A 21,677-nucleotide genomic window follows, 5' to 3' on the forward strand; every position below is an offset into this window, starting at 1 on the left:
TTCCTCTCAAAAGGTGGGCAGCAGAACCAGATATGGCTGCCTATAGACTGCAACCACTATGGACATCTCATGCAGTGGTAGCTTTCATCTACTGGTGAACCTATGTACTGTCCTGGCAACTACCTTGACAAAAGTTCCTGAAATGCAATCAACATCCAGCCTGTTCAGCTCTGGAAAGAACAGAAGGCACCAGTATACATTCTGCCCTGTCTAGTAAATAATCCCAGGAAAGGATTAATGCCCCTGAAAACACTCTTAGCAAACTACCCCAAAGAAAAAGGTTTACAGGGTTCTGTTCCACTTCTATTTTTGAAGAGAGAAGTTGTTATCTCCATAATTTAAAAAATAAAGAATAATAGGCTCTTTGAAAAAATCTAACCATCAAAAAGGACAATGCAAAATCTACTGAATTTCACAGAAAATAATGCAGGGTATATGTACCTGAGAAAAATCTTACAGCTCCTTTCGCTTCAGTTAGATTTTTGTGTAATTATTTTGTTTCAGAATATTGTGTATCCAAGATCATGTGCATGGCATAGCTATGCAAATATAGTGAGCCATCAAACACTCAGATCTGTTTAATGAACATTAGCAATGGTTTTACTCTCACAACAATCCTGTATTTTTGTACTTGTATCCCCCCCGCAGGCCCACAGTAGAAGACAGAGTATTTTCTCAGACAGGTATGTCCTCTTATCAAACTTGCCAATCATACTACTAAAGTGAAAGAAGATATTCCTGGAAACAGTTTGCAGCAGTGGCAGCAGAGTCAGGTTATCACACTTATAGACCCTCAATGTAGCACCCAGAGGATGTTAATGTATTCATTGGAACCTGTTTGCCTCTTGAGTCTTGAGCATTAAAAACAATGTAAAGAGTATTGAATGTAATAGGAGGGGAAACAGGGCACTTCAAATCATTCCCTACCAGCTGCTTGGCAGCAAACTGCTGAGTTGATCTTGAGCATGTGTTTCACAACTATACAACACCAGCTTAGCCACAGACACTTTTCCTTATGTCTCTCGGCATTGTCTTCCTGGAGTCTTGTAGGGAGTAATCCCCTCCTCTTTGCTTGGAAACTGAAACCAATAGCATCGCTTCTTCAGTGCAGAGAGCCAGTTCTGGCTTTCCTCTGCTTCTTAGAACAGGAAGTACTTCAGAAATATTTGTGTCCAAAGGGAGCACCATTGAGAAGCCTTCTTGGAGTCTTCCAGCATTCTGTGATTGGCTCACTGCCATGGCAGCCATTTTGGGCAACTTCCTTTTCTCAAAATCCCAGAAAAGCCCACAGGCTTAACAAGGCTGATGGCTACAGTTGCCAATTCTAGCTTGGGAAATTCATGGAGATTTGTGGGTGGATCCTGAAGAGCAGAGGGACCTCAGCAAGTTACAATGCCAGAGAGTCCATTCTCCAAAGCAGCCTTTTCCTCAAGGAGAGATTTCTTGTAATTCCAGGAGATCTCCAGGCAACCCTACTGGGGATCAATGTTATAGAGACTTGCAGCCCAACAACTCACTTTGTTTTACCATGACATAAATGGGAGTGAATATCACCCTACAGAATGAAACATAACAATGGTGCCATTGAACATAAGCATTTGTGGAAACAGCTGGCAAGTTTCAGCTGACTTATGCTGACCCTGAAGAGTTTTCAAGATAAAAGAGGAACATGTTTGCCCCCTGCCTGCTTCTGCAAAGCAACCATGGACATCCTTTATTTATTCTTTAATTTGATTTCTATAATGCCCTTCCATATGGCTCACGGCGGTTTACATACAACATCACAGGGGGTCTTCAGTTCAAGTACTCACTGGGGATGACCCAGCTTAGCTTCTGAGATCTGACAATATCAAGCTAACCCAGGCCATCCAGACAAAGTAATTCTAGTCTGCCCCAAGAAGCCCTTGAAAGCAAAACATGTTGTGTTGCTCATCGTCCCTAATGCTAGAAATCTCAAAAATGCCATTCCACTCCCCACATTTCATATCTGTTTCAGATCATCTTATTCCCCCCAGCTCATGCAAGCCACAATTCCGTTTCATGCAAGAAACACGCGCGAGCTCACCGTCATGAAGGGAGATCTGCTAGAGGTAAGGCAGAAGCTCCTTACCCTTCACAGAATGACTCTGGTCAGGATTTGATCCCCACTCCTCTGTGAGAAGCCTGCTCTGTTCAAATGCACTGTTAGTTTTGTACACATTTAGTAAGCCTTCTGTTAATGCTTGTGGTTAGGGTCAACCAGACAAACTTTCTTTATTGCATAGCATGAAATGTGCCTCATATGTACCTGCCGTACAGATAAAATGCACCAGGTTTAGAGAGCAAGTGCACAGAGTGATTCGTGTTGGACTAAGAAGAAGAAGGTGAGTTGGTTCTTATATGCCACTTTACCTACCCGAAGGAGGCTCAAAGTGGCTTACAGTCGCCTTCTTATTCCTCTCCCCACAACAGACACCCTGTGAGGTGGGTGAGGCTGAGAGAGCCCTGATATCACTGCCCGGTCAGAACAGCTTTATCAGTGCCGTGGCGAGCCCAAGGTCACCCAGCTGGGTGCATGTGGGGGAGCGCAGAATCGGACCTGGCATGCCAGATTAGAAGTCCGCACTCCTAACCACTACACCAAACTGGCTCTCACCAGGAAGACCTACTCAACCACAAAGCTTGCTGAGGGATCTTGGCCACTTACCCCCTCTCAGCATAATTTACCTCAAAGGGTTGCTGAGAAGGCAGAATAAAGGTGAAAGAACCACAAGGTTGATGAAAGCTCCATAGGGAAGAGTAGGATAATACTGTACTAAATAAAGAATTTGTCACCTATTCAGGCTAGCAGGCTATGATTCCAATTAAAGAAGAAGAGTTTGTTTTTACACCCTGCTTTTCTCTATCTTAAGTGGCCTATAATCTCACCTTGTGAGGTAGGTGGGTCTGAGAGTTCTGAGGGAACTGTGACTGGCTCAAGGTCACCCAGCAGGCTTCACACAGAGAAGTGGGGAATCAAATCCTATTCTCCAGAAATCCTATTCTGCCACTCTTAATCACTACACACCTGAATCTTAGATAGAACCACTACAAGTGCCACTTAATCTTACATTTTGCTGGCCATTCTGCTATACTGAGAGGTACACCCTGAAATGCAGCTCTCAGGAGAATGGATAAGATCTTCCACTTCCTCCCATGCCTCAATGGTACAGCCAAATTTTCAGTTGCAGTGTGATTATATGGCTCTCATTTTACTGCTGGGCCTATTGTCTGCAGAGGATGTATATGCAAAAGTCTTTTTGAAGATTTCAGATATAAGGGTTTGCAAGGTGGATTACTTCACTGGTTAGTAGGAAGACCAAAAGGAGGCACTTTGGAGTGCACCTCCTTGCCCTACTGTTCTGCCATTTTGTCGCTACTGTGCATTTATTGACTTGCAGATGGACAGACACACACAGACTTGAGCAATGCCAATTCAACCATGACTGGAGCAGGACAGGGTGTGAGTGGGTGACAACAGAAGTTGAAAGGCAGTGCAGAAGAAAAGACAGGGGTAGGGAAATAGTGACTGAAGGATTAAGAGAAACGGGAAGATGAGCACTGCTTAGTAAATTCTTGCTTAATTATAGTGGTTTCCAGTTGTTTTGCTTAACTCAGTGAGACGAGCAAGGACAACTGAGAATTTAGGAGTCTGGGTAAGATTGTTATGAAATCATTCCTGCAGATAAATGCATTTCTTCTGAGTGACTTCATCAACCTTTGTGGATCCAAAGCATCCAAAAATGGTGGTGAGGAATCTAGGCAACATTTTATTGAAGTCCCCATAGGCACATTCTGCCAAGGAATTTCATTCCATTGCTGAACAGCTCGTAAAAGTCAGAGGTTCCCCCACCTCATCCCAGTGTTCAACTACTTTGATGCCACACATCTTCAAAATTAAAGTTAAGTACACCAGCTTCAGGAGTGCTGGTTCAGATACCCAAAATGATTTTTTAATTAAATAAAAATAAATGGGTACTCAAGTGACATCTCTAGGCTAGATTATTGGGATATTACCCTTTCAATGGAGTTCACAGCTTTGGCATCAACAAGCAGTCACAAATCATGTTTTGTTTAGGTTTTGGACCAACAAAAAAAATGGTGGTTTGCTAGAAATGCTGCAGGAGAGACTGGCTACATACCTAACAATATCCTAGAGCCCATGGATCGGACATTTCCTAAGGAGACCAGCATGGAGCAAGTAGGTGCAATCTTTCCCTGGGAACAGGCAGCAATGCAGGGGCACCAACTGGGAAGTGACTGTGGAATGCTTCTCTTTGGGAGCCTTAAGAGAACCTACATTAGAGCACATCCAGAAAACAGAACTGTAAGGGCACAACCAAACATAGACTTTGGGGGAAATGCTAAGCAGGTCAATTCAGAATAATGTCCCGGGTTATCCAAGATCCTTAGGACTGCAGCTTAAGTGTCCTGGGGATTGATAAGGTACCATTTCCACAACCTCCTCTCCTTCACAGATCTCACTGCATGAAGCAGAGCTGAGTTTGTGAGGCAAGGTGAGGCATTGCCCTTGGCTGAGACGGGGGGGGGGGTACATTGCCACTGCCTCACTGTTGCCACCATCTCTTCCTGATTCAAAAAACCCTCCTACTGTGGAGAAGCTAATGTTGTTTTCCTCCTCACTCATCATGCATGAAGGGAAGCAGCACCTGCCCAATAGGCTTCCCCAAGCTGTTTAGAAATGCCTCATGTAGGTTGTACCACCATAGCTTCTATGAGTTTGTCAGGCACGAACTACTAGTCTAGGAAATTTGGCAAGGGAAGAGGTGAAAAGAAGGCAGATTCCCTGAATTCTTTGTTTTTGAAATACAGCCCTGACTGGAGCAATCATAAATGCTGAAGTACCATACTCAGCCTCCCAAACCTGGACCCAGTGTGCTCCTAGCTATTTAGCTGACATTTTTCTCTGCATTGGTTTTGGAGTAAAATATCTTGTCCTCATCTCCCCTCCCCAGGCCTGATAGCTACAAAAGTCACCACCACTCAATTGCTCAGGTTACAGCTACCTAATGCAGAAGATGATTGGGTTAGTTTTTTCATTTACTATGAAATTTTCTTTCTGATTTCTCTACTTTTAGGCCCTGAAGAGCATGACTGATCTCCAGCCAACTTCCACTCCAGCAGAGGTCACAGCTTGGCTCAGATTTAAAGGTTTCTCTCATATGTAAGTGTTACAATAACAAAGGATTCAAGAAATCTAACCTAAGTCTTGACCCTACTCTTATACAGATGCAGTATTCTCCAGTTAACAGTTTTGTACATTCTCTGCAAAGAATTTATTTTTCCCATCTGCGTTAAGGATGGGAAGAAGCAATGGCATGGCCTATTAGGAATGTTTTTCATAGGTTATTACTGGCTTGATAATTTAATGATAATGTTGCAACTTTAATGACTTAAAGGTTAAGAACCACTGCACTATATAGTATACAATATATAAAACAAACCCAATCTCTACAGAAGTAACCAATGTCATGAGACACAAAGCCAATGTCATGAGACATTTTACTTGATTTGTAATTTATATTGCAGCCCAAATCAAGGTTTCCAAAGAATATGGTGGTTTTTTTAAATGGCAAGGATAATAGAGAGAAAGTATGAAGGCAGACAGGTGGGCTGTAGAATTAGACAACTGGCCTTGGAAGACCTTGCTAGAGTGATCCATGCAGTGGTCACCTCCTGACTGGATTACCCTGGGCCCTGGTACAAAATAGAGTGGCTTCTGTCCTCACAAGAATCTCTTGGAGGGCGCATATACAACTTGCCCTCTAACAGCTACATTGGTAATTGGTTGAATTCTAGATCAGGATTAAGTTTTGAGTGTTGACCTTTAAGGCCCTATGCAGTCTGGGTCCTCACCTAGCCTCTCACAATGTTACTATGGTGATCAATAAAGCTGCTGAGAGAAGAAATGGAACACAAATGAGTATAGAGTGTGCCATACGTGCAATTATCTACCCACAGAGTGGAACTCCTGGGCGTGTGCTCACTGCATGGAGCTTGTAACTCTCAAGAAGCATGCTTGTTCCCTTGAGGCCTGGCTTGCCAACCTGGAGAAGATGAGGCAGAGGGATAGGGAGAGGAGATCCTTGGGGTCTTACCAGAACAGTCCCATTCCTCTGCTAACAGCTCTTTTGTTGTTTTTGAGAGTCTTGATTTCAGAGAGCATCAATACAAGGAAGAGGTATGAGATCCCTTAGAAGGGACCCCTTCCTTAGGTAATGTATATGTAACCTGTCACTAAATTCAGCTGCTGTACGAAATGTTAGTAGCAAGTGTTTGGCTGATTTTTAAAACAGGATTTAATGGGATACCAGGAAATCACAGCCCAGTCTAATGTATGTTCCAGACAAATTAGTAGAAACTAAAATCAAATAATTGTTTTGTACAGAAGGACAAAGCATGCTGAGGAAAAATCAGCATGGCTTCTGCAAACTGAAGCCCTGCCTCACCAGCCTGTTAGAGTTCTTTGAGAAAGTGAACAAGCATGTAGACAAGTCGATATTCTATACCTGGATTTTCAAAAGGCTTTTAACAAGGTGCCTTTACCCAAAGAATGATTAAAATGTGGACCTCACTGCCAGAGAATGTAGTAATGGCTTCAGGACTAAACATGTTTAAAATTGTATTGGATTCATGGAGGATAAGTCTGTGAATGGCCACTAGCCAAGGCAACTGAAGGGAACTCCACATTCAGAGGCTCTAAAACCTCTGAATCCTAGGGGGAAACCTTGGCCTTTATGCCCTGTTGTTGTCCTTCCAGAGGAATTGGTTGGTTACTGTGTGAGAGAGGATGCTGATCCATTCTTACATTCAAACATGGTAACTAAATGATGCACACACATAAGCACACACAAATGCATGTTTATAAATAATTGAGCTTTGACAATTGTGTGCCTATGAACCAAGCAAAGTGGGATATGATATCTCACATTGGGCCAGGGCTGAAAAAGAAGATTTCCTTTGCCATTCATACTTCTTGAATTCAAACACACAACCCTCTTAACTTTCCTTTTCAACAGTACAGTGAAATCACTTGGTGTCCTGAATGGAAGACAGCTTCTATCAATGAGCCAAAAAGATTTAAGCACAGTCTGCCCAGAAGAAGGGAGGAAAGTTTTTCAGGAATTCAGCAGTTAATATAATACTGGAGGTAAGGCCAAGAAATCTGTACCTTACACCCAATTCTTATTACTATAATTACTAAGAATTTGCATGGCTCATTCAAAGGTCCTGCACCAGATCTTTGATTCAGTTTCTCAGTTGCATGCAGAAGTGTAGGAAGCAGCAAATAATAAACTATGCATGAGAATTATGCTTGTCTAGTCTGTGAAGACTGCAGGTAAGACCTTCTGCCTTCTTAACCTTAACTTGGGCAGTGTTAATACAGGCATTAATGGCCTTTTGATAATACTATTTACATACAATGAAATATCAAGGACCCTTTTATTGAGAACCGTGGTAAGCTTCCTCCTTTAGATAGTGGAAGGGGGGAATTCAATTTATACACTATTTCTGTAATAATATTTATAGCTTACTTTGCATTTATAGTTCTTTCCCCTCTTTTCTTTACAGTAACATCCCCATGAGCATCCTTCTGTAACTTTCTTCAGGCATTTCAGATGCTCCATCCAAGAGCTTACCACAGCAACAGCTACCATCTATCAGTTACCTTCTTGCCCAAGAACACCATATATGTAAATATTACTCCCACCCCCCTGCCACCCAGCTATGATTCCGAAGAAATTATGCCATATAGGCAGCGTCTGGGTTCAGGGTCTCCATCTGAATGTTAATACGGATTTCAGAAGTATGCACTTTGGTGTGCTATAACTCTGTAATGCTCCAGGCAGTTCTCTGGTTAAAACTTGTGTGTCCTGCTCCCTACAGATATGCTAAAGTCAAGACATTTCTGCTTTAGCTGACACTTGTTCTGGTGCCTGTTAGGGAGAAGTTCTGCAAGCATCCTAGGATTACCATACCCAAAACAAAACTATAAAAGCCAGAGGTATATTCCTAGTCATATACCATTTTTCATTTGTTACCACACCTAGGATTTCTTCTGTATTATTTCTGACTTTGCTCACTAAATATGCATCAGACAGAATGCTAGTATAGAACAGCCCCACCATCTCTCCCCATCCCACTATCTGAAGGGACTTTGAAGGCCTCTGGGCAAGAATTGGTTCAGTTGAGCCTTTTCACAGCCCCTACTATATTATGGAGGGTAACCAAGACAAGCAAAAGCATGCAGAATATGGGTTCTCTTAGGCTTTTTTATATGGAACAGGGTGTCCTTTCTTTGCAAAGGCAGAACATTTGGAGGACTTAACTGAGCTCTACTCAGCTGGTCACACAAGATTGTTTCATACCAATACATTTTCTCAGTAAAGTTCCATTATTTTATGAACAGAAACATTGTATGTTTTAATGGTTGTGTAACACAGAAAGTCTGCAGATGAAACCATCCTCTTCTTGTTCTCCTCCCTACACTCTTTGTGCAGCTGCAAGAGTCTGCCCAGTCAAGCAGCTTTACTAGTCAAGAGACTAAGGACAGCTGGAGAAATTGACAACTGCACCCAGACACTGTTCTCCTTGCTTCCTTTAGTCATCCATGTCCAAAGGGCAGCCCCCTATTCCAGTTAAACTTCCTTGCTTACCCATCACTCCTTGCTTCACTATCAGCAGCCCCACAATCTGTGCCTGTTTCAAAGGGAACAAGTGACTGCCAGATTACAGGTACTTGCCATTTCCACCTTATCTTAATTATCTGAACATTAAGACTTGTTTGGCTTAGAATGAAGCAGTTCCTTCCTTGCACTTTCACAGGATACTTAATAAACATCTTTAACTAGCAACTTGACATTTCAGGAGTCAGCTATTTGCTTTAGTGGGCTCTTAGAGGGATCATTTGAGACGCACCCCAATACTGACAGCTGCTACAATACAGACACAAACAAGCCCAGCTGTTGTCTCCTTCATCTGTGCATATGTAATTCTGTGGTTGTTCTGCACTTGCTAGGAACACCTACAAATCTGGCAGTCCTCGACAATATACATCATGGGCTAGGAAAGTCTGAGCTGGTATTAGCAGCTTCCTTCTTTCCACCTCCTCACCCTATCTAAAATGTTATTTCTGGCATTCAAGTAGTATGTCAATCCAGACACTTTCCAAAAATCTGTGCATAAGATACCAAACAAGTTCAGAAAATTCATGGTCTGGAAATGAAAAGTAAGATTGTCATCTAAAACAGTGGTCCGCAACCTTTTTTAGGCTACGGATCAGTGGGGGGGGGGAGGGCGATCTGGCGGCCACGCATGTGCAAACGTGCACGTGTGTTTGCGCCACCGCAAACGTGCATATGCGGCACTTCCGCGCATGCGCAAAACTGCTTTGGTGGCCAATTTGCTTGCGGCCTGGGAAGTTTCTCACTGCGGGGGGGCGGGGAGGGGGAGCCGCGGCCTGGCACTGGGCCACGGCTCAGTGGTTGGGGACCACTGATCTAAAATATAGTTTGAAATGTCAGTTTAGAATGCAACACAATTGTGTGCTGGTACAGACAACACTGTTAGCAAATAAATGGAAGAAGATATTCCAAATGAAGTTGGAAGCAGATTTAAATGTAAATAGGAAGGTGATAGTAACAAAGCATAATAGAAAATCAATAGAAAATTACACTTTTTACAGTGAACAAGTGTAAGTGAACGAAGGAACGATTCAATATTGTATTGCCATTTGGTCCAAAATTAATGTATCTGTAGTAGCTTCAGTTAAAAATTATAAATATAGTTGTCAACAGCTGCCAAAATGTTAGTTGCCAGTGTACTAGAAAAAACTCAGTAACTCAATCTATTTGCAACATGTAAAAACATGGGATGTAGCTAACAGCATGGTTGGGAGGGGAGTATTTTGATGAATATGACCACAATAAGAAAATGTAAGAATTTTCACATTTGACACTCATGGGAAAACTCTTAATTTTATGTTGAATTGTGTATTCAAACATTTCTGTATTCAGAAAAATAAAACACCCAGAATGTTATTTGTTAACTGAAAAGGGGAAAGAACTCTCCACACTAAATCAGCTTTCAGATTACCAAGAGACTAGTGCCCAACATGAAGATCTTGTCTTCCACAAGTTGGTAAGACATGCTCACAAAACAACTCAAGTCAGGAAGCACTCATGACATCAGCTGATCAACAAGGCCCATGATTCAAAATTACCACATGATCCAACATTCTGTAAAGGGGAAAAAAACTTTATTATTCATCATCATTCTACAGGGGGGGGGGGAGAGAAGAAGCATAAGGACACTAAAATACTGTTGTCTCTCTACTCATCGAATTCCAGCTAAGCCTCCCCCCCAAAAGGAGAATCAGCATTTCAGTGGCACTAAAGTGCACTTCCTCCATCCACTACTCCTTCTTGTTGGCCCACTTGGCCATCTTGTTGTTAATAGGAGTCTTCATGAAGCGGCTGGAGCGCATATAGGCAGCAATCGTCTCCAGAGCCTGAGAAGAAAGAACACCACATACTTAGGGAGAGGAAAAAGTGGTCCTTGGCAGCAATGCTCCCTCTAATATTTCCCCCCACACACACTGAACAGAGAAGTTCACATCCTGAGCAGAATGTGGCTGCTGTAATCTCAGAATAGAAAATAGATGGTGCAAGACCCTCCACAGCTCCAGATTTCCACTAAGTGGGAAATACAGCTCAGAGCTCACTTCTCGACAGACCAAAACACACAAGGAGTTATGAGAGTGTGTGACAACTCTCCCTAGCAGTTTGATGTGCCAGTCCTGCTACTATAGTTACAAGAATGATGTTATTCTTTCATTAAAGGTATATGTACTGTTGGCCAGTACAAAAGGCAATACTCTGCCTTTTAGGTTTAAACCACCTGCCAGCAGAAGCTCTCCCCATCACATCTGCTTACATTCTCTTGCTTGGAGGGGTTTTCTGCCATCAGATGGAATACAATTACAACTTCATTTGCACCACTTTTTGCAATTGGTCAGCAGCAAGAGGCTGTGCTCAAAGATGCGGGGGGGGGGGGCACAACACTGGAAGCAGGTAACCAAGCAGCTGTGTCTTGCATGCTTTGTGCCCCATTAGTTTGGAGGAAATGGAAGCTCTGCTCAAATGAAAGTAGAACTGATCAAAGTGAGGGAGGGGGTTGACAGTAATGTTGGATGCAGCCTATTGCTGCTCCTAGAGGCAACATGACCTCCTGTTTTGTTTGAGGCTTTTGCCCTCTGATTTTGGGTTTTCCAGCTCAGCAGACCCTTCCAGCCCCCAGCCAGGTTCCATCCAGCTTCCAGGGACTTTCCTTGCCTAATAGACTCCATTATAAAGCAGACCAAAATTATGTAAGGCAGGAGAAAGAGCGACTATGGAATCAGGTGTGGAAGCTTTTTGCAATTATGGAAAGGATGAAAGCAGCCTTGGCCTTGCTGCCCTACGTGCTTGCTGTGACCTTCCTGGCCTTTGGTCTTCATTGCTGCTACATAAAATATGATTACATCCCTGGAGTCTGAATTACAGACCACAAAGGGCCATCCAGTCTAGCCCCCCACCTTCTTGGGGACTTAAAAATCACACACTCCTCTGACAGGTGTTCATCCAATCTCCTCCTAAAAACTTCCAGTAAAAGAGACTCCACGACCCTCCATGGCAGCCTATTCCACCTACAAACAGCCCTCAACGTCAGCAAATACTTTCTAATATTTAAGTGGAACTTCCTTTCTCACAATTTGAATCCTTTGCTCCTAGTCTTTGTATCTGAAGCTGCAGCAAACAAGTTGGCCCCCTCTTGGTGTAAAGCCAGTTTGGTGTAGTGGTTAGGAGTGTGGACTTCTAATCTGATGAGCCAGGTTTGAATCTGCGCTCCCCCACATGCAGCCAGCTGGGTGACCTTGGGCTTGCCACAGCACTGAGAAAACTGTTCTGACCAGGCAGTGATATCAGGGCTCTCTCAGCCTCACTTACCCCCACAGGGTGTCTGTTGTGGGGAGAGGAAAGGGATGGTGATTGTAAGCGGCTTTGAGCCTCCATTGGGTAGAGAAAAGCAGCATATAAAAACCAACTCTTCTTCTTCTTCAACATGTCTACCTTTTACATAGTTAACACAGCTATCATCTCACCTTTGCCTGTCCTCTTCTCCAAGCTACGCATACCCAGCTCTCTCAACCTCTCCTTGTAAGGCATGGATTCCAACCTCTCAACCATCCTAATTGCCCTTCTCTAAACACATTCCAACTTGTCAATATGTTTCTTGAACTGCAGCACCCAGAACTGGCCACATTCTTCCATATGAGGTCTAGAGTGGTATTGTAACTTCCCTTGCTCTACATTCTATGCTCCAAGGCTCTGCGATTGTGTTGGAAGTGCCCCTTCCTTGATCCAGCACCCTGGAAACTGCCAGTGCTGTTATCTTGGCAGGGCAGGATCTATCCATTCAGTGATTGACAAGACATTCATAATACTGTACATTTTGCAACTCTCTCCTTGCTTAGATGAAAGGGGTTGCTAGCCTGGAAGGGAGACGCCATGTGCATTGGTTGGAAGCAAGTCTGAGTCTGAGGCATTTAAGGGGACTGAGATGCCTTTAAATGCCTTGCCCAATTCAAGCTGCAAAATGGAGGCTTAGCATGAACTCAGACTCAGAGCCCCCTCTCCCCAACCATCAACATTCCTGAATTTACCAAATGCAAATACCATACCAGTATTTGGTTTCAGGAATATCAGGAAACTAATATCTGGGGAAGGGGGGTCAGTATAGCCAAAGCCTAAAAATACTGTTTTGAGGGGCTTTGTGCACACCCTTACTCCACAACCAACCCAGTTCAGACTGAGAGTTCTCTGGCACTGTCATTGTTACTCCAAACAAACTGCCCAGGAAGCATCAATCCTCTCACACTGCACCATTCAGCACATGGGAGGAAACTCCATGTATCCTTTCCTATCAGAATGGAAGGGGCATTAGCCATAACTGCAAACTGGCATGGGAAGGGGGTCTTTCTCAGATGTCTAAGTTACCTCCTCTCACGCAGATCCCCACACATACCACAATTTGGCAATTGAAATAGCTAGTGAATTTTGACTGCCTACAGCCATACTAACACAGGAAGGCACATTAATGAGAGAGAAATTACCACAGACTTCAGTTTTCAAAGCAACATCTGAAACCTTTTGCATTCCAAAAGGAAACATCAGTGCTCTCATGTATCCTTGTCAGTGCCAGTTTGGAGCCTGGTATTCAATGTAACAATTTGTGGCTTCTCACCAGTAACTAGTGGACAAAGTCACAAGACACAGGAAGGCCAGCAAGCAAACACATCACAGGAAGACAAAGCTCACCTCAAAACGGGTGAGGAAATCCTGAAGATTCTTGAACTGATCCAGGCACTTGGGTTCAAACATGCGGTTTTGATCAAGGACATCATACATGAGGAAGTCAACAAATGTGATCTAGAAAGAAACTGACAATGAGAGCCTGCAGAAATGAAACCTGTCTTTGGAGGCCTATACTGAAATATGGAGTCATAGAGTTGGAAGGGATCTCCAGGATCATCTACTCCAACCCCCTACAGAATGCAGGAAATTCACAACTACTTGCCCACCCACAGATGCCCCCCGCCCCCAAAAAAACCCAGAATCCCTGGTCAGTCTGGTCTGGAGGAAACTCGGCATTCCCCTGGGCCACAAGAGCCAATCACTGACACAATCCTTCCCTGCCCACCCCAGTTACAATCTGCCTAAGTCTACAGAATCAGCATTTCTGTGAGATGACTATGCAGCCCCTACTTTAAAACTTCAAAAGATGGAGAACCCACCACCTCCTGAGGAAGCCTGTTCCACTGAGAAACCACTCTAGCTGTCAGGAACTTCTTCCAAATGTTAAGCCGAAAAATCTTCTGCATTAAGAATATGTTCATACCTTCTCCCCAGCAAACCATTTTCTGTCTCCCAGGAACTTGGAGAACAGTTTCAGCTTCCCTGGAAGTTGCTCCAAATACCCAGGCTTCAGTTTCTCCTACAAACAGGGGAGGGGGGGGAGAAATACTAAGATTATGGCTAAAACTCAATCAAAACTTTCATCTGCCCAGCGGACACGTTTGGTGCTGTCAAGACAAGAACCACTAGGTGTAACTCTGTTAGCACTAAAATGATACTGTACCTCCAGGTAGTGCTAAAAAAGTGATACAAAACAGCTTCCTTCCAAGAAACAGATATTTAGACAAAGTTGCTAGGCTGGCTGTGAAGGGCTGTCTCATGTCAGAAGAAACCTCTCCCTCCAATCAATCTCTATTCTGCACTATGACAATTCAGGTATCCTTTCCGACCACAATGGAAGGGGGATCTGCCATAACTGCAAACTGGCATGGGAAGGAGTCTGCTAGGACAGTGGTCCCCAACCTTTTTGAGGCTGGGGACCGGCAGGGCAACTGCCAACCCGCGCATGTCGTGCATGCGCGCCCAGGCCGTGCATGCGCACATGCGCTATGCGTGGCCGAAATCGTGCAAGCGCAGCACTTTCGCGCATGTGCACATGTGCGGCCGTGACGCACATGCGCGGGCGCGGCCGGGACGTGCATGCGCAATGCGCGGGCGCGGCCCTGATTCCCTCTCTCCCCCTCCCGCAGTAAGAAGCTTCCCGGGCCACAAGCTTGCGGCCTGGGAAGTTTTTTACTGCGGGGGGGGGAGAGGGAGCCGCGGCCCGGCGCCAAGGCCTTCGGGCCACGTGCCGCGGGTTGGGGACCACTGTTCTAGGATATCCAAGTTATCTCCTTTCACACAAATTAAATAAATAAATCCCCACACATAACACTGAAAACATTTATACCTTAGTCCAATCAGAGTTCACAGGCATGTGGTATACAAGAGGCTTTAAAGGTATAAATCTAATTTCTCACATTGTTGCAGAAAACATATTACCACACACAGACCTCAGTGATGCTTGCCACTCAAGCATGGAGCCATGCTCCTTTTTCAGGTCTTAGAGAGCCCAGCCTCCAACTGGCCAGCCTCTTTGCTTTACATTCAGCTAGTTCATTCCTGATTTCATAGAGGCAAGTGAACTCACAATATCTGGACTGTAGGAGACCATCACGAGGCTCATGCGAAAATCCATCACCTGGTTCTCCAGCATGTCCACTCTACAAATCTCCTCCTCAGTTTCTCCACCTGGAACCAGCAGGGGAGGATTAGAAATTTAAGACAGACAAAAACAGGTTCTTAGTTGCCAGCCCAGACCCCAAAGGAGCTCAAGAAGTACTTACACATCTTATGCTTGCGTGCAATGTACCGGAGGATGGCATTACTCTGTGTAAGCTTAGTCTTGCCATCTAGTAGATAAGGCAGCTGGAAAAGCAACCCAAAAGGGATTGGAATCATATCAAACACTGGTCTTGCATTTCCAAGCTCACAATGCCCTAATCACTCTACAAATCATTGCCTCCAAGGAAATCTCTCCCCCCAGTGAATGCCTGAGAGTATTAAGCGTCCTCTGCCAAATATCTAGGATTCCTGGGTAAACTAAGCAAGATGACCTCCAACCCAGTGACATATTGAGGAAGGGGAAATGGGGTCAGCCCCGGGTGCAGGTAATAAGGGTATGCATTGCCATATCCCCAGAATCGATAGAAAAATCTATTCAGCGCAGTCAGTGCCTCTTGAAAGGGGAAGGAATGGAAAGTTCTCAGCTGTAGCTTCTGAGCTGAGAGCTGAAGCACACTCTTTATTGCCTGAAGCGATCCAAGTGTGAGGCTAAAGAAGAATTAAGCAGGACTGCCAACAGAGGGGGAATGAGGGGACAAAATTCAGGATGGCCAAGTTAACTGTGATGTTGCCCTGACCAGCCAAACCTTCCCATTTATTTTTAAAGTTCATTTCTGGTTCTAGCCACTAGAGCTGCAGGGAACCCTGAGCACAGTAAGCGGCACTCTTACTGGCTGCTTGGTTTGGATAGTCTGTAAGCCGCAGCAAGCCAGCTACGTTGGGAGCAGCGGGATAGAATACATAAATAAAATAAATAAAAGGGAGAGAGGGGGGACCTGTGATGTAAACCCCCAGGGGGATTTAATTAGGTACTTTCTGTGACTGTACACAGGTGTGCAGTATTCTGTATGGTTGTTACCTGTCTTGGGCCTTAATTGCCAAAGAGCGCATATAAATAAATCTGTGACTTCAAGCAATGGAGGGGTGACCGGGAAGCATGGGCAAGAATGAAGGTGTTGTGCAGTTCAATTTTTAAAATTGCCATATACAGGAGGGGAGGATTCAAAAATGATCTGCCCAGTATCAAATACATTAGGGCAGTGGTCCCCAACCCCCGGTCCAGGGACTGGTACCGGTCTGTGGATCACTTGGTACCGGGCCGCGGCTCCTCCTCATCCTTCTCCCCGGCTGCTGCCACAGGGGCTGCCCTGCCACTCTGCTGCCAGCTCACCTTTGGTGCTCTCCAGCAGCCTCCATGGCTGGGGCTCCCCTTCAGTGTGGCACTGCACAGCTGCTGCTGGCAGTGCCCCCCAGCAGGAGGCAGGAAGTCAGGGGCACCGGCAAGAATGCAAGTGGAGCAGGGGCTCAGGTGGTGACATCCCTCGGCAAAAGACTACCCCCCCCCCCGGGCCTCAGTAAAATTGTCAAGCATTGACCGGTCCCCGGTGATAAAAAGGTTGGGGACCACTGCATTAGGGGACAGCTCCGTTCCCACCCACCACTTGGCAGAGAATGTTTGCTACATACGTTTGGAAAGTCCAGGCCCAGTTTTTCCTTTTCATTGAACCACTGGCTCTTGTCATAGTCAGGTGCTAGAAATATTTTTTAAAAGGGAGGCTTAGCTGCAGATGCAAGAAATAGATCACAGTATATCACTGACATTCCACCCCCTCCCAGCAACTTTATACACATTTTCAAAATTTAGCACACAGATTAGCATAGCTGTGAGGTCCACTAGCATTAAACATGGATTCCTAAGGCAATTTGGGACATTCTAAGCAAGGGTGGTAGGAGAAGAACAGAGAAGATGTGGAAAATACCCCAACTAAAAAGCTCAGTTCCCCTGGAGAAAATGGATGCTTTGGAGGGTAGGTGCTGTCATTATTCCCCACTGAGATGCCTGTCTTCCCCAAGCTCCATCCCCAACCTGTATCCGGCAACCCTATGTCCCCATCCCCTGCCAGTGACCAGGGTCCAGGCAACCCTATCAGAAACAAGGATACGCAAGACAGGGCCTTGGGAGTCCTAAACACCAGCAGTGCTCACCTTCTCCACAGCTGTATAACTTATCTTCAAAAGGTGTTTCTGTGTACTCTAGCAGTAACCTGATGGCATGAGCAAGCTGTTAATGAAAGGGAAAAAAGGGGGCAAGGTATTATGACAAGCCGGGACCCTCATATGCACAATTTACTCAGGCAGATCAAAATTACGCAAGTTTTCACAGAAGTCAGTCCCATGGAGTTGCCCATGTAAGTATGCCTTGGCCCAAAGCCAAGAACAGAATACTGGTAAATTTTGATCCATTCTTGGTTCTTGGATGCACCCTACATTCATGAAAAGTCTACACAAGTCCCTACTAAGAGCTTATAATCTAAGACACCAGAAGCAAAGGAAAAGAAAATAAACAAAGAGATAAAGTTATCAACTAATGAGCCCAATGGAGAAAGACAAAGAAAAAGCTAACCTTCAAATGAACCCTTTGTCAAGACTTCCCTGAAATGGCTCCCTTTGCAGAAGGGAAAGTCAGAGTGTGATTTAAGAAAGGGAAACAATGACCATTTCTGGTTGAAGAATTTGCCCCTGGACAGCCTTCGAATGCTGGTGGCTTTTAAAGCCCCCATGGCATGACGTCACCTGCATCCTAAGGCTGTCCAGTAGCTGGGTTGCAATTTGGCCATTTTTAACTCACAATTTTAAGAGCATTTCCACACATCTTTAAAAATAGCATTACGCCAGCTGAGTGACCAAATAAAATTGTGCCTCCCGAACCCTCCTCACCTTTTAGCTGTCTCGCTCTTCTCTGCCACCCACCATTTTGCACTTCTCCCTCTCTACAAGTGCTGCTGGAAATGGCGGAAGAGAGCAACGCAGTTTATACATGACTCTCTTTCGCCTGCCAATTAAGCCAGAATGCCAATCCCCTTTTCCCATGCTTTAAAGGGCCTGCAATGCCTGCTATTTTTTTAAATCAGTACATCTCTGTTGAACCGCCTATACATCTAATCACAGATGCATAGTGCTTTATTGCCATGGAATCACAAGTCTTGCTTCTTTTAAAAATAAATTGTGTTCCTGATTGCAAGGGGGGGGGCTCAGAGAGGCATGCTTTGTGCTACAACTTTGGGGGAATTTTTGAAGGAATGCTTATTTGTTGCTCCAGGCAGTTCAAGGGTGGGGCATTGGAGGCGGAGATAGCGCTTCTTCATCTTCGTACTTTTTTCTTTTCTGGTGGCCTGCTGTTTGCTCTCTGGTAGGTAGCGCTACAAATGTTGGTGAATCCATTTTTTTGAATTCACCAACTAGAACTTTAAAATGGCAGATATAGCCAGCTGGTTGCTGCTTGGACGCTGGATGTTGGCGACATCATGTGGAGGGGCTGGAATATAACGGCTACTTAAAGTAAACGTTACACTATAAAGGGTGCAGAAATGCCCTAAGAATTGCCAAAACTGGATTTACGACCTTAAATTTTGCGTCCCATCAGTGGGCAACCAGTGAGCAACCAGGGATAAGACCATAAGGAGGGGGAACTCACAATAGTCTCGGCAGCTTTGTCCCACCCTTGCACCCGCTCTCCCCTCTCCATTTCATGCTCCAAGTAATTTTTTTAAATGGCACGGTCTGTGTTCTTGAAAGTGTCCATGGTCTTTTTGGGATCAGGCAGGCAAAACACAACTCTTTTTCTGGAGGTGGGGAATGAGCTGGGAATGGGGGGGGGCAGGTGATCAGGCTGCTTTCTCCGGATCATACAGTGGTCTGAGCACTTTGCTCTAAGTTTACAACTTCTTACGTACAAAGTTTCTAATCAGTAGCCAGTTTGCACAGAGAAAGCAAGTTGTAGCCCCAAGCCAAGTCTTTGACTGCAATCTCTGATTGCAAAATATGAACTTTGTGTTGTACTTTAACACGCAGATATTAATACATATTTATATGCAGCAGGCATATAGAAAAACCTTATGCTACATAGATGTACTAATCTAAAAACATCACAAGACTCTGCTAAGCAAACAAACATGGCCAACACGCTAGAATCTGTTACGTTGGCAATGGTTTTCCCAAATCATCTAACCTGCCACTTTTGTATCTCAACAGCTCCTTACCGAATCATTCCCAGTGTAAAAGAGCAGCACAAATTTTGCCCAGTTTTGGCTGTAAATAAAATTGTTTACAAAACATACAACAAGGGGAGAAATTTTACACACAAAACTTTACACACAAAATATACAGAAATGCAACGTTAATACATACATGCTATGTCACTATGAAGTCCCTCATTTACTTTACTATACAATTCAGCTGATTATGAGAGGGCCAGGGAATGCATAGTCTACACTTCCAGCCCCTGAACTGCTGCACCTTCCAAGGCTATTTCCCATAACAAATTTGGTTTACCCCTGACTTTTGAGGGATCATCTTACCTAGAGAGAGCCCCTACAGAGTCTTCAACAGTGGCAAATCAATACCTGCTCCTCTCTGATAATAGGCACGATTTACATGACAGACATATTTTGCTTTTTGTTTGGAAAGGAACTACCACCGCTTGTTTACTCACTGGTTACCGTGGGTAAATTAATACACTAATAACCAATGACTACTTGTTATCATTCTAGTCTGTGCCATGCCTGCATTGGGATGCACCTTCACTTTCACAGTAGTAGCGGCGCTTCTACAGGTTCAGAATGCATTCAATGCAGTCAGCTTGCCTTACACAGACTAAAAGACTCCCCCCCCCCCCGACTGCTCTCCCTATAACACACACCGAAACCCGGCGGGAACCGTCGACCCTCCAGGAGCTCCCCCCACCCCACCCCACCCCACCCCACCCCACCCACACCTCGACGTCTGTAAGCATGTGTGCGTGGACCAAGGTTAGGGAGTAGGGCTCTTAACAACTTTTTCAACCGTTCCTTCCAATGTGCTCTGTCTTAAGTGCGAAGGCCGCGCCGCCCGGCCCGTGCAGACGACAAAGCCGCGGTCTGCCCCAATCTTTGAAAGCAGGACCGGGCTGCCTGGGAAGGGCGGCCCGCAGGCATTAACTCGTGTCCTAGCAAATGCGGGGCCGACCCGATTTGCAACAAGTAGGTAATAAAGGCGGAGACCCCAGACAACTTTACTCACCCCTCGGATATCCCAGTAGCCCAAAACCATCGCCATGGCGCCCTCTCTCTCCTTCCCCCACCAGCTCCGGAGGCAACTAGCACGAAGGAGGAGGCGTGGATTTCAATTTCATTCTTAAAGGCGTAGCTTCGGTTAAAGCAAGCGGGGGGAGGCGCAGAGGACAGGATAAAAGCTGCAACGGGCGTTAAATAAACGAGAGTGCCTCCAAAACCAGTAGGGTGCGTTGCAGACACTCAAGGGCAATATTTTGGAAATGGAAAAGTGGAACTCCCACTCCTGTATTAACCTTTCCCAGGGCAAAATGCCCCTGGAACACCCCGAAACAGGCATTGAAACTAATACTAGCGGCTCAAAAAACAGGCACTCCAGAACAATATTTTGGAAATCACAACTCAGAAACATTGTCCGCCAGGTTAACCCTTTCCAGCGACAATGCCTCCAGAAGGGGGGAAGGGGCGGAACTAGTATTCCGTAGCTAAGTGGCTGCCTTCCAACCTGCCACAGAGGTGCTGCGGCGTTGTTGCTCACGAGGTCTAGCCGACTAGAGACTTCTAATTCGCAGCGCCTCTCCCCCCCCCCCCCCGTGAAGCCTTACAAAGCTTGCTGGGCATATAAGGGGGCATCCTGGGGAAAGGCACCACTAGTAAGCCTACGCTATGTCTGCCTTTAGAGTCCCAAAATACTGTTCTGAAGTGCCTTCAACACAGTCAACTGTTGCTGTTTTTTGCAGTACTATTATTTGTTTAATACCCGTTCTGGCCTGTCCCAGAGGCATTTTTGGCCTGGAAAAGATGCGAGAGTTCTGCCTTTTCATTTCTAAAATATTGTTCTAAAGGGTTTGTAATTCATCCTGCTGTTTTTTGCAGTACACTTGTTTGTTTAATGCCCATTCCAGGGTGTTCTAGGGGCATTTTGTCCAAGAACAGATTAATAAAGGTGCAGGAGTTCTGCCTTTCCATTTCTAAAATCTTGTTCTCAAGTGTCTTTAATGCATCCCTTTTTTCCCAGCATTCTTGATTGTTTAATATCTGTTCTGGGTATTCTGGAGACTTTTTGGCCTGAGAAGGGCTAATAAACGTGCAGTTCTGCCTTTTCATTTTTAAAATATTGTTCTCCCACTGTTTGTGTGTGTGTGTGGTACTCGTTTATTTAATGCCGGTTCTGACCCGTTCCGGCCTGTTCCAGCTTTTACCCTGTCCTAGAAATGGCAGTTAGAAGACTTTGCCTCCAAGGCAACTGTGCCCACACATTTTTCAAGAAGGAAGAACCCTTCTGATCTTGATTTTGAGTAGGCGTACGCAA

At 44.9% G+C, this 21,677-nt stretch overlaps 2 protein-coding genes across 4 annotated transcripts in view; one reads left to right on the forward strand and one right to left on the reverse strand.

Annotated features, from left to right (window-relative positions):
• The window catches only part of EPS8L3 (EPS8 signaling adaptor L3), a 28,412-nt gene extending 19,960 nt beyond the window's left edge, over nt 1-8,452 (forward strand). For all 3 annotated transcript variants that reach the window (XM_077334189.1, XM_077334188.1, XM_077334190.1), the window contains 6 exons: nt 649-683; nt 1,997-2,090; nt 4,097-4,219; nt 5,118-5,203; nt 7,059-7,189; nt 7,612-8,452. In XM_077334189.1, coding sequence (XP_077190304.1) covers nt 649-683; nt 1,997-2,090; nt 4,097-4,219; nt 5,118-5,203; nt 7,059-7,176 — 456 coding nt within the window. In that variant the 3' untranslated portion in view covers nt 7,177-7,189; nt 7,612-8,452. The remainder of the gene's footprint in view (nt 1-648; nt 684-1,996; nt 2,091-4,096; nt 4,220-5,117; nt 5,204-7,058; nt 7,190-7,611) is intronic.
• Nucleotides 8,453-10,275: 1,823 nt separating this feature from the next.
• On the reverse strand, nt 10,276-20,594 carry LOC143835849 (glutathione S-transferase Mu 3-like). Its single transcript, XM_077334191.1, has 8 exons — nt 20,376-20,594; nt 17,304-17,379; nt 16,785-16,849; nt 15,320-15,401; nt 15,124-15,224; nt 13,978-14,073; nt 13,398-13,508; nt 10,276-10,549 (listed from the first exon to the last, which is right to left on the reverse strand). Exons 1-8 carry the CDS (start codon nt 20,409-20,411, stop codon nt 10,454-10,456), a joined length of 663 nt encoding a protein of 220 aa, XP_077190306.1. The 5' UTR covers nt 20,412-20,594; the 3' UTR covers nt 10,276-10,453.
• Between the last annotated feature and the right edge of the window lie 1,083 nt (nt 20,595-21,677).

This window comes from Paroedura picta, chromosome 4 (genome assembly GCF_049243985.1).
Source record: "Paroedura picta isolate Pp20150507F chromosome 4, Ppicta_v3.0, whole genome shotgun sequence".
Classification (NCBI taxonomy): domain Eukaryota; kingdom Metazoa; phylum Chordata; class Lepidosauria; order Squamata; family Gekkonidae; genus Paroedura; species Paroedura picta.